At 37.6% G+C, this 12,163-nt stretch overlaps 1 protein-coding gene across 1 annotated transcript; it reads right to left on the reverse strand.

Annotated features, from left to right (window-relative positions):
* Window positions 1-3,714: 3,714 nt before the first annotated feature.
* On the reverse strand, window positions 3,715-10,998 carry gins2 (GINS complex subunit 2). Its single transcript, XM_084124762.1, has 5 exons — window positions 10,841-10,998; window positions 8,056-8,170; window positions 7,871-7,970; window positions 5,036-5,162; window positions 3,715-4,136 (listed from the first exon to the last, which is right to left on the reverse strand). Exons 1-5 carry the CDS (start codon window positions 10,928-10,930, stop codon window positions 4,020-4,022), a joined length of 549 nt encoding a protein of 182 aa, XP_083980888.1. The 5' UTR covers window positions 10,931-10,998; the 3' UTR covers window positions 3,715-4,019.
* Between the last annotated feature and the right edge of the window lie 1,165 nt (window positions 10,999-12,163).

The following is a 12,163-nucleotide window of genomic DNA, read 5'->3' on the forward strand; positions in this document are numbered from 1 at the left end:
AAGGGCTGCGGACCTTTCCCACCATCTTTTCCGACATGAAGAATACACTTTACGGGTGTTAATCGAGCTTGATCGCCGCTATCAGATGAAGATGTGCTGCTTACGTCCTCCTCCATGTTTACATGTGCATAACGTTAGTGATATTGGCTTGATTTCGGCTCTGACCTACTTACATTTTCGATGCTGATTGGTTGAAAATCTAGCTCAACAGTTTTATATGTCTCAATACGCAGTCAATATAGTGCGCCAATAAATTACACTTTTCTCATTAACTGCAGGATAATGCGTGGATAACTTTTTGCTTGGATACCTTAAATCAGTGGTGTAGTCTACGTGATACGCAGGTATACGCCGTATACCCACTAGAAAAGGCCAAGGATTTCCGGGAATGTGAAGGTGACGTCACGCCGTGTTGCATTATGCGTCCGCCGCCATATTGAGAGGATCGCACCCTATTCCGCTGTATGTGAATTCATGTGTTGGAGGCTGTGTTTAGATTTTCTGTTGAGATTTTTAGTAACGTCGATATGGTTGGTCAGTACTGCTCGATCAAGAACTGCCATAGCAGGTCACACGATCGTTCAGGGAGGAAAATGAACAACAGAATACGTTTTTTCCACTTTCCTTCCGTGAAAAAAACAACATGGGAAGCAGATGGAGGAGCTGACGAGAAGGCGCCGGATCGCGTGGGTTGCCGCAATAATGAGAACATTTTTTAATTTTAATAAACAAATACAAAATATTGTCTTCTAAAATTCCCATAAATATGGTTCTGCCATGTGAGGGTGAGACTGTGGTTCTTGGACAAAGTTGTCATAGTCTGCTGTGCTCTTACAAACATGTGTCCAAGTGTTGTGCAGTGATTGCTAAATCAACTGGTTTGTAAAAACGTTTGTTAAAAGTTGTACAAAGCTAGAGGTTTTGTATTGTATATTCCTTGATGACTTGTAGGATAGTTGATGAATTGTATTGATTTTGTGGTTCATGTTAGCAGACGATAAAGCCACATTGCATGAATCAAATAAATTATATTTTTGTTTTCAATTAACAATTTGCTTTGATATTCTGTACATCTTTTTACATGCCCTTTTAAAATGTTAGTGAATCAAGGTTTTGTATAACGTTAACTGCTTAATACATTAAGTGACTTTTATCTGTTTCTGTACTGATTGCATCCACAAAGACTCTTTTAAATAACGTTACACATAAACTGGGATGGGCAAAGATACATCAATCTATTTTGAAGGGATGTATAGCTCTTAAACTCCTGCAAAGTGTACGCACTCAATTCAAAAACAAGGTTAACGATGTCCAGATTTGTGAGCGGAGGTAACGTTAGTGCGTCTGGATCTGTAACGTTAATCCAGTCTTGGACTGCTAAATCATATGGATCAACGTTGTTTATCGCGGACAATTTGTCCGAATAACGTTTTTGGTAGTGGCATTTAGTTTCTCCCGATAGGGTCCCTTCTCTTTTTCTTTCAATTTCATTCGTTTTTCTTCAATTTTACCTCGTTGTAGCCAAACACACCCAACTATTACATGTCATAGCAACGGGCGGCGAAAAGGTAAACAGAGATCGTGCCTCCTAAGATGGCGGCCACGTCCCATAGTGCAACACTGCGTGACGTACCTTCACATTCCCTATACCCACTTAAAAAATCGTGAGGATACGTAACAACTTCGTTTTGTGTCAGAACTTTCACTTTCATTCATAAATTCACCCCGTCTGTGTTTGCGAAGCGACACCGAATCGCGGAATCCAGTCACAAATGGAGCTTTCTAAGCGAACGTCACCGAATTTGGCTATTTTTGAATGAATAAATCAAAAGTAGGGCTGTACAATGAATCAAATCTCGATATGGACTAGTGTCTGTGAATATTAAAGTTAAAAGAGACTGCAATTGTTCTCCGCGTCTCTGGGATGAATGAGCGCTCAGTGTGTGCTCCACTACACACACACACACACACACACTGAAGCACGCGTGATCACGCTCGTGGTGTTTTCAACGTTTCACTGTATTGAGACATGAGCTACTACATGTGCACTTCATCGCAGAGCTGCTATGAGAGTCACTTCACGAGAATTTCACCATTTCATTTGATAAAAGTCATTCATTCGTTTCATATACAAACACATAGAAACTGTTATGTCTTTACGACAACCTGTCAAAATAAAAGTTCGGTATAACTTGAAGAAATTATAACAGAAATATATTACTATTGCACAGTAGAGTATACTTCAAGTAGGCCTAATAATAATAATAATAATAATAGTTTATTTAAACACACAGAAACTCAAATGTCTACAACACACCAAAATAAAAGTTTGGTCTAACTCAAAGAAATTAGAAAGAAATTGCACAGTAAAATGAATAAAAATAATAATAATAATAAAATCTATTAAAACGTTATTTTAAGGGAATATCACAGAAGTTTTCATACATGTTTTAATTTAAAGAGTAAACTTGCCAAAACAATAACACCATTTTTTTTCTCAAAAACACAATTTCTAAAAGTAAATTTGTATTTGTGCCTATAATGTTTATTTATTTATTTATTTTTTTAATTGTCAGCTGATAAAACCTGTGCTTCAGGGGCCATATTCATATAACATCTAAGGCTAAATGTAGCTCTTAACTGGCTGAGTTAGATGGTGATTAACACTAAACAGTAGAAAATCAGTCCAGTCTCCCCAGCTGTAAATGTCATTGGCTGTTAAAGTCTTATGTTGCTTATAATAAATTGACATGTTGATAACACCTAATATTTCATAATGCTCTCAATTACATGTCGATGCATACTGTATGCATTAGTGAGTGTGGTGGGGTGACGGTCTGGGATGGGTGAGTATGAGGCCGGGGGGGGGGGGGGGGGGGGTATATTACAGTATACTCACTACAAAAAACTAGACTACACCACTGATACCTTTTATTAACATTGAACATATTGAGCAAAAGAAAAAGTAGTGCCCCGTTTGTCGGAACGAAACCCTATTTCTAGGCCTCTTTTAGGCTACCGACAGCGGCCTATTGCTGTAGTTTGAAATCTCCAGAGCCAGACTTTAGGTGTAGTGTGTGACAGCACCTCAAGAACTTATACTGAGCTGATAAACATTAATAAGCATTACAAGATTCCCACACCTGTCACTTGACCTGTGACCAATGCTAATAATTGATTGTCCATTTTTCACTTTGCACACCATTTTTTTCCAAAGCAGATATTCTCTTCAAAAATTCCAGAAACACTTCAAACTTCAAAATCATTCACTCATCACACTGACTTTAAAAACATGTAATGATTTAGTAACACTACCAGCATTTATTTAACCGGAATTGCAAATCTTGCAAAACATAGCCTAAATAGAATTGTCACACAGTATGTAATGTATATATAAATATATAGGATGAAACAATATTCAGGAATGACACATCATTATTGTGTTGCTAATATTATTTTCACCTTTATGAGGAAAATAATTCTGTTTCGGCTTTAAAGTCAGGGTGAAGTGACGGGCAGTAGTGAGACAACAGTGAGATGGGATGGACTGAAAGGCACCCTTCAATGGAGTGGTGAAATTGTCCCATTCAAATGCCCAAAATGTTTCCATTTTTCTTAGATCAACCTTTTTTGAATATTCTTCAGTAAGCTATGACTATAAATTAAACATTGTGGTTTAATTCCTTTTTGTTTTTGTGCATACAATTGCCAGAAAAATGTATAAAAATACTTTATTTATTTAGACAAAAAAATCTCCATTACATAAACATTGATTAAAGGTTTTTACTAGTCCGGACAGCTACAGTAAACACTGCAGCATCAGTCACTATTTAAATGCCGAGCAACAGCAGTGGTCATGAGTTCAGATATGATTCTGCTCTTCAGACAATCAACAGTAATCTTTTCAAACATCTGTTCCATAACACAAATTCCAGTCCTGTTTTATGGTTCACTACATATAACACGAAAAATGACGGACATCAATCTGGTAGAGAATGTCTCCAGTATTTCCTAACGTCTCAGTAGTCCTTACTTCTGCCCGGCTGCAGGTTTGAGCGCAGTTTATACATGTAGTTCAGAGAATCCAGCAGAAATGAGCGTGTGGTGTTGATCTCCATTAGCGTGAGGTTATCCAGCTAAAGAGATAGAGAGAATGAAGGTTTATCAATCAACTGACATCTCAATTTGACTGAATCGCACAAGTTAAAGAGAATTAATAAATGACCATGGTATAACATTAAGAATATTTACAGTTTACCCTGCCAAATTGGAACTATACCCACTGCTTACCAGAAAAGGGACATTAACTCTTTCCCCACTAGTATTTTTGAAAAAAGTTGCCAGCCGCCACCACCAGCACTTTTGATCATTTTCATAAAAGTGTCATGGCCCCCAGAATATTTGTCGTATGAATATCTGAATATGCAAAAGAGCAGATTTACTGCTTTAAAAAAAAAAAAGGAAATGAAATGAAAAACCTGTTTTATTCTAGCTTTATAAATTCCTTTTTTTATCAACACTTGAATATGGGTAAGTTTCATAAATAAAAAAAAGGAACATTTTAAGCAAAAAGCTGAGAAAATCATGTTTTTGTCAAAGACTACATCTGGATGGGATTCAGAAAGATGATCTAAACATAGATGGAGTAAATTGAGTCCATCAACACCGCCTAAGCTTCACAATCCTGTAGCTCGTCCTGGGACGACAGTTTTGATTTATATGCTTTTTAATGCTGATGATCACGTTATTTTACATATGCATCTGCTTACATATGCCATCGCTTGTTCTTCTTCACATGTGTTTTGATCAGGAGATTCATTACTCTTTCAGAAGATGCGTCATAGCGCCCCCTAACGTATAACAGTGAAAACATGGAAAGCTGGAAATTTCCGTCAGTAGCGGGGAAAGAGTTAAACAGAATTTTCAGCTTCCAAAAAAAACACTGAAAAGTTCAGTACTCAAACCCTCCTCCACAGTCCAACAAGAGCATTAATTAAAGCTAAACTTGGTTGTGATCCACTCATGTCAACTTTACCTGCGCGTGAGCCTCCTGCTGGCTGATGAAGCTGTCAGCAGAAAGTCTCAGTTTGGCCACGCGTGTATCCCAGATGTCCTTGACCAGCGTTCGGATCTCATCGGCTTTGGGGATGTTATCTGCAGCACTTGAAAAAATTTGAAATTTTTAATAATACATAGGGTGTGCATAAACCCCATGATTAGCTTAAGTTGCATTACCATGAAGATTATGAAAATGTGGAAATATTTGTTTTAAAGCTTGGGTCTGCAGTTTCAAAGAGGCTAGCAATAGCAAGCTAGCTTTGAAAGCCTAAAAGGGGAAAAGATCCCGCCCTCCCTTCAGAACGCTCTCCAAAGCCACGCCTCCAAAACGCACGGCTGCACAAATCTGGATAAATTGAGAATCACAATTTTTTTCTTGTTTCAAATAGAGATCACGATTCTCCCACGATTCTGAACAGACAACTAAACAAGATTTTCCATCCTTTAAAATTAGGTAGTATTGGCAACATCAATTCAAGGTAATGTCATCTCTAAACTAGACTAAATTGACAGTCATGCTAAAAGTGTGTTGTTTTAATAAAGGTTGTCTAAAGGGTTGTTCACACTAAGAACTATAATGATAACTATAACGACAACTAGGCTATATTTGCGCCCACACCAACTAACGATAACGGTCTGTTTATTCTATTCGGTGTGTACAACATCATTGAACATGTTTTTGCTGTCGTTGTTGCATTTACACGGCTTTAACCAGCAGATCTCCTCAGCATGCTATGTTTTGAGTGAAGCTAGTGTAATCGATCTAATAATCTAACAGTGAATTTAGCTAACGTAGTCAATATAGTGGAATAAAAACAACACCTAAATGATTCTTTTTCACCGCAACTTCAAACAGCAAGACAATGTAGTTGAAACGAGCGCTGGATACCTGCGGTAATTCTTTACACCATTTACTCAGAGGGTCTAAACGATTGTTTTCCATATCCATTTTCTTGAAAAGGGGCTTGACTTGTCAAACAGTGGTGGATGGGGGGGGGGAATGGGGATTGGGGGGGGATGTAAAAAAATTATTGCATCACAATAAGTGTATTGTTATTGTCAAAACATTTTAGTAACTAAACTGAATTTTATTAGGCTTAGTGACAACATCTTACAATGTTTAGGCTACATGGTACAATTTCTGGTTTTCAATTCAATTCAATTATTGTGATTTGATTTAATATTGAAATAAATATTAGGTAGGCTACACAAGATAACTTAGCCATTAATTTTTCTTAAGAAAAAACAACTCACCTAATGCTGTAAACATACAGAGAGATATATAATGCGTTTTTTTTATTATAATAACAATTTTATTTAATGATATAAGTAAAAATATAATAAATATGTAATATCGTACACATATTTAGCAAAATACTCTCTATAGCTCTTTTTTTCTAGCCAACTAATGTGCTATAGCCTATATTATGGTCATCAAATGGCTTTCCTGAGGTAAATGTTATGTGACATAATTGTTCTCCAGCTGTTTTATTGACCCATTTGTTTGATTGATTGGTCGATATTATGTATGAGGAATATACATTTCGGTATGTTGTACTGTATCTTTCAACATTGTTCATTCGTGTTTATTTACTAGCTAGAGATGATCGGTTCACCTGCCGCTATGGGATCTGTCGTGTCACATTTACAAGCGCCAAAACGGTATTTATATTGTTTGAATTTCGTAATAAAATTGACAGAATCTGAGAGCTGAGATTTTTTTATATCATAACTAACCTGCTCTGTCTAGTCTGTCGGTCTCCGTGTCCTCTTTGCTTCGCGATTTTTTGGAGAAAAGTGTCAATTCGCGCGCTCATAATGGAAGCGACGCGGTCGCGGAGGGACGCGCACGTTTTTTCCAAGCGCGTCCACGCCGAAAGTGCCTCCGACTGTAACGTTAATTTACAGCCTGATAAATAAATTTTGCCTGCGCCGGAGGCCGGACCTGCCCTCAAGCCGGAAATCCGGCCCCCGGCCGGAATACTTTAAGCCCTGCATTTTAAATGTGCAAGCCCTTAAATTAGAATGGATTCAGATTGGCTGTCAGTGTTTTATCTTTCAACAGCTGAAAAAAAAAAATCGTTCCGAAAGTGATCCCAACGATATTGTTCTCTATAACGTTGTCGTATAGCTGTGGTGTGAACTCTGCTATTCTTTAATATTGAGAATGATTTTTAGAACTATATCTTTATCGTTATAGTCCTTGGTGTGAACGGGCCTTTAGGCTTCGTGTTGAAAAAAAAAAAAAAAAAGCCTACATTTAGTGTGTAATAATGACAGCAACCCTGTATTCTTATATCACCGACCCTGTTTTGACAAAGTAAATGGAGCAAATAGAAAATAATTCTGTTAGTTCATTGTTATTTGAAAGCATGTACGGGCATTATTATGTTATTATATTACCATTATATAACCAGTGGCATAAATTACAATAATATCGTTTATCACAATTATTTCTGGGACAACATTTCGTCCAACAAAAAGTAGTTATCATGACAGGCCTAATTTAACTATGTAATCACATTCAAATTCTGAACTCAATTTGCTTCCTCTAGATTTTGGTGAAACTGAAGCTCAAGCTTGTGGTCCATCTGGATTTATCTGCCTGTAACATCAGAGCAGGTGCGCAACTTTGTCCCAAAACTAAAAATGTAATTTTATTCCACAGATCTTTGAGCAGCTAAAAATACATTCCTTATTAAGATGAATACAGATGACATCAAATAAACAGACATCATTTAAAAGCCACAAAACGGATTATGATTGCATGAGGTCTTTCATGTGAATATGCTGAAGGTGATCTGGTACTCACTGGTTGAGTAATAATTTGGTCAGCTCCATGTAATATGGACTCGGGATGGGAGTGAAAGTGTCTAGCTTTCTCTCCTGTTCACGGATCTCCTCTAGTTTGTCTGGAAAGGAAAAGATCATCTGGGTTTAGAGTTGGTTTCAGGAGAGATGGTGTGCCAGCACAGCCGTGTATGTGATTGAACTCACCAGTGTCCATCCATTCTGGAGGAACTATCCTGCACTTCTGCCTTTGTTTAAGATTGAGGGCCAACCACACAGGAACTTCCACAGACAGACCCGGATTAAATGGGCCCAAATCTCCCTGAAAGTTTGTATATAGCAATAGCATATACATCATGTCATGCACTTGATGCAGGGACCAATGAACACTGAAGATGCAGTGAGTGTGACTTAATTACAGTATAACAAAATGTACGACACACAAACACATGGGACAAAATAGCCTACAAAATAGAATACTTTTACATCAAAGAATTATTTGGATTCATCTTTTTTTAATTCTTTTTATTTAAAAGTACTGACTGACGTTTCAGAGTGACCTCTTGCTTCCTCCATTTTCTTAAAATCTTTTTGTGCTGGCTGTACAGGAATACAGGAATACTTCAAACGGTTTTGCAGCTTCATTTACAGAAGTCAGATCTGACTAAATATTAATACATGTACTACATGATGTAGTATACAGGAGCCACTGGTCGTCACTAGTTAAAAAGGCTCATAAGGGACTGTTCGTTATTTATTTAAGGGGCCACCGGAGGAGTTTTGAGATCTGTTGTCAAAAAAGACATGACCCTCCCTTCAACAGCAATAATTTTTTCTATGACCCTCCAAAATAATTGTGAAAAAAGGCATGACCCTCCCCGATAATTTATTGATTAGCCTAATTCTGTACTAGTTTGCGCTTGGCAAAGATGTTCAGATAGCCATTGTTTGTTTGTTTTTTAAACCATAAACTCTTGCTTTCGCATCTTACTAGGGCTGTAACGATAGACCAAACGATTCGGTTCGTATCACGATTTTTGATTTTAGATTTGAAAAAAATCATGTTTTTGGTGCTGATGCGGTGTGACTCGTTCAACATGTGGTTGGCGCAGCCAACAAAGCATCTAAAAGCTGTCACAAAGAACCGGCAAAAGTAATGATTATTAATATGTCAAATATAGCAAGGAGACATTTTAATTGTTTTTAATAAACAAGTGTTTTCTGTGTCTACCGCAAAGATGAAGTTGACGATGCGTCGCGATCTTCTCAGAACGCGCCAGAGAGAAATGCACATTTCATAAGGAGAAAGCAGTCTGTTCTCTTTCGTTATGAATTGTTCTGTTTAAAAGTAGACATTTCAAGCTTTCTATATATTTCTCCGGTCTGTGAGGCAAGTAGCATAGCCTATCTTACGCTGAGTTTCGGTTCATTTATGAGACAAGATCCAGTTCACTCGCCCGCGCCTCCGTGTCATGATTATCTATTTTCTACTATATTTAGACTACTTCTTATTTATTAAATCCAGATGAAAGATTGATTAAAATTAAGATAAAATTAATAAAAAAACGAAATTCACTTTAAAGAAAGGCTTTGTGCTTTCTGTTTGAGGTTTCTGTGAAATTTTTAAAGTTGCTTCAGAGCAGTCATGTCCGTAATGGAGAACTGTCATGCCCGTAACATTGTTTTTTTTTTTTTTTCACATAAATGCGAACACGAAAAATAAAATAAAAATAATATAATATTTTATGTTCTGTGGAGGCCGATCTTTATTTATCCGGTGGGTATATATCTTTTGGTTTGCACAGTGTAATTTATAGAATTACTAAAAAATATTTTGCCACCTAAAAGTTAAAAAAGATTTTTTGTGTCACGTCACATGTGTATTTCCCTCATATTAAATATAAAACTCATTTGTCTAATGTCTTGACTCCTTTCAGACGTTTCAAAATATTGGTATTAAATGGATTTTCTGAGAATTTTTATTTTAAGTTTTGACTGCAAATGTCACGACCATAACACTGGAATCGCCCAATTTTAACGAATTTATCCTCAACTAGTTTTTGTGGTGTAGGTCTATGTATTTTATGTTAATTTAAATAATACTAATAGTAATTTAAACATGTGGTAGCCCTACATCTTACACATCGTGGAAACAAAATAAGAATGGAGACTAAAATATGGTAGTATCGCGCTACAGCGCACATTCTATCAGCTGCAGATCTGGCGCCTCAGTCCCAACTGTAAAACTCGACGTACATTCACATCACATGTTAATGCAGCGGTAGAGTTACACTCACAGGACACTGTGCACTTAACAAAAGTTCATTATTTGCTCGTGCTTTAAAGCTTTGCCGGGTAAACATTTCTTTGGCATTCTGTTCTAACATGATGCACTTTTTCTAAGCGCCAAACTGGATTTTTGTTGGGTCAGACCAATCTGATATCGAAGGGGGGCTGATAACGCGAGATCAACATGGAGCTAAATGGAAAGAAATAGCACCAAACAAGCCACTTTGAAATGTTGCTGTTTTCATGAATATAAAAGTTGGGTGACCCTCCCCGTAGACTAAAAAAAGATGGATGACCCTCCCCTCAACAAAGAATAAAAAGACATGACCCTCCCCTATTTTCCTCCGGTGGCCCCTTCCATAAATACCGAACGGTCCCTAAATCGGCCAAAACATGTTTTGCACGTTTCTGAGAGAAGTAGCTATGTTTAGAGGTAACGTTAGGTGTCGGGGATGATTATTTTAGGCGAAAGAAAATAACCATTAAGCTGAATTAAATCAATGGAAGTTAACCTGACTGTTTTAATAAGTCACTCATATTTATTATCTAACTAGTTTAATATAAGATTCAGTCTCCCGCATATTGATAGCGGCTGAACCAAAATCATCATCAAAACATCAACAAGATATCAAAAACCTCATAACGCATAATCACACACGTAAAACACGGCCATATACATGCTGTAGCGGTCATATTTACTCACCCCAATCAAATAGATTTTGTCGAGACTGAAGTTCGGGATGATTTTTACCATCTCTTTCTCTGCGAGAAACTCTACCTCCGCTGGATCCATTCTGTGCTGTGACAGTTTTCCCGCGTAACTCTCAGACGTGTGTCTATGACGTCAGGGAGACGAGACCGTCTACGGAGAGCCTGCCCACTCCCTATTAAGCCCTGTTGTACCGAATTTTGGTTGTAGTTCCACCAGAGTTCCACTGGGGGCGATCGTCCATGAGTGCAAAATGAATGGGAGTCAATGGGGCTAGACAGCTAAATTTGTCTCTTTCACCCGATTGCCGTTGAGAAATCACAGATCTGATTGTAGATTTTGCAGGTTCAACATGGGTTATAGGTCGAAAGTTGAATGAACGAGTACTTATGTCATTTTGATTTCTTACAGGTTGAGTTGTTGTTGCCCATAACACGCTAGCATTCTGCTAATGAACGCTGATTGGTCAGTGAAGGACTGATTACGACCAGAGATACCGCTTGATGGCATCGTGTCATCCGAAGCGGGACCAGAAACAAACAAAACAAAAACTCTTCTAGCACGTGTGTTTACCTGTGTCAGCTGTGTTGTCGATGACTGGAGAGAAAAGAAAGTGCAGAGCGCGAAAGCACCAGAGTGAGTGAAGGATTGCCGTAAAGCCATGTCTCTGGTCGTACATGTGTATGACGTCATTGACACTTTCAAAGACATTTTAAAGCAAATAAGTGACTCTAAAAAATCTAACACCCAGCAATGTGTAATTTATTTGCATCTCCTTTCGAACACAACATTCAAATTACTAGACAAAAAATTATATCCTGAGAAAAGTGGATTTTTATTGGTATAGCGCCATAGACCTCCATTCATTCTGCACTCGTCCTGTGAGCGCCCTCATATGGAATCAGAGAGGAACTGCAACCAGTTCAGAAGCCGGAAGTGTACTGGGAGTGAAACTTCTCGCCATATTAGACATTCTCTGACTAAAGGCAACACTTCAGAGCTGCCCTCTAACGGTCACTCCTGAACCTGCAGTTCTTATTCATTCACAGCACAGCACAATCTCACTATTTGTCCTCCAAATGAGTGCTATTTGATTGTTGTAACTCTTCCAATTAATAGGTGTAATTTGCTTGTTGTAACTATTTTAACTTTTAACTATTAAAAATATGTATTGGTCCATATCAGATAACTTTAGTTTTTAGGTGGAAGATGGATGCATTTTTCTCAGTCCTGTTAACAAAACTCATGTCTTTTAAAAAGCATGTTTAAAAACATGTCTACTAATTCCTTTGTTGTCTCCTCGAGGAGATGTTCATT

This window comes from Abramis brama (genome assembly GCF_963993115.1).
Source record: "Abramis brama genome assembly, chromosome: 9".
Classification (NCBI taxonomy): Eukaryota; Metazoa; Chordata; class Actinopteri; order Cypriniformes; family Leuciscidae; genus Abramis; species Abramis brama.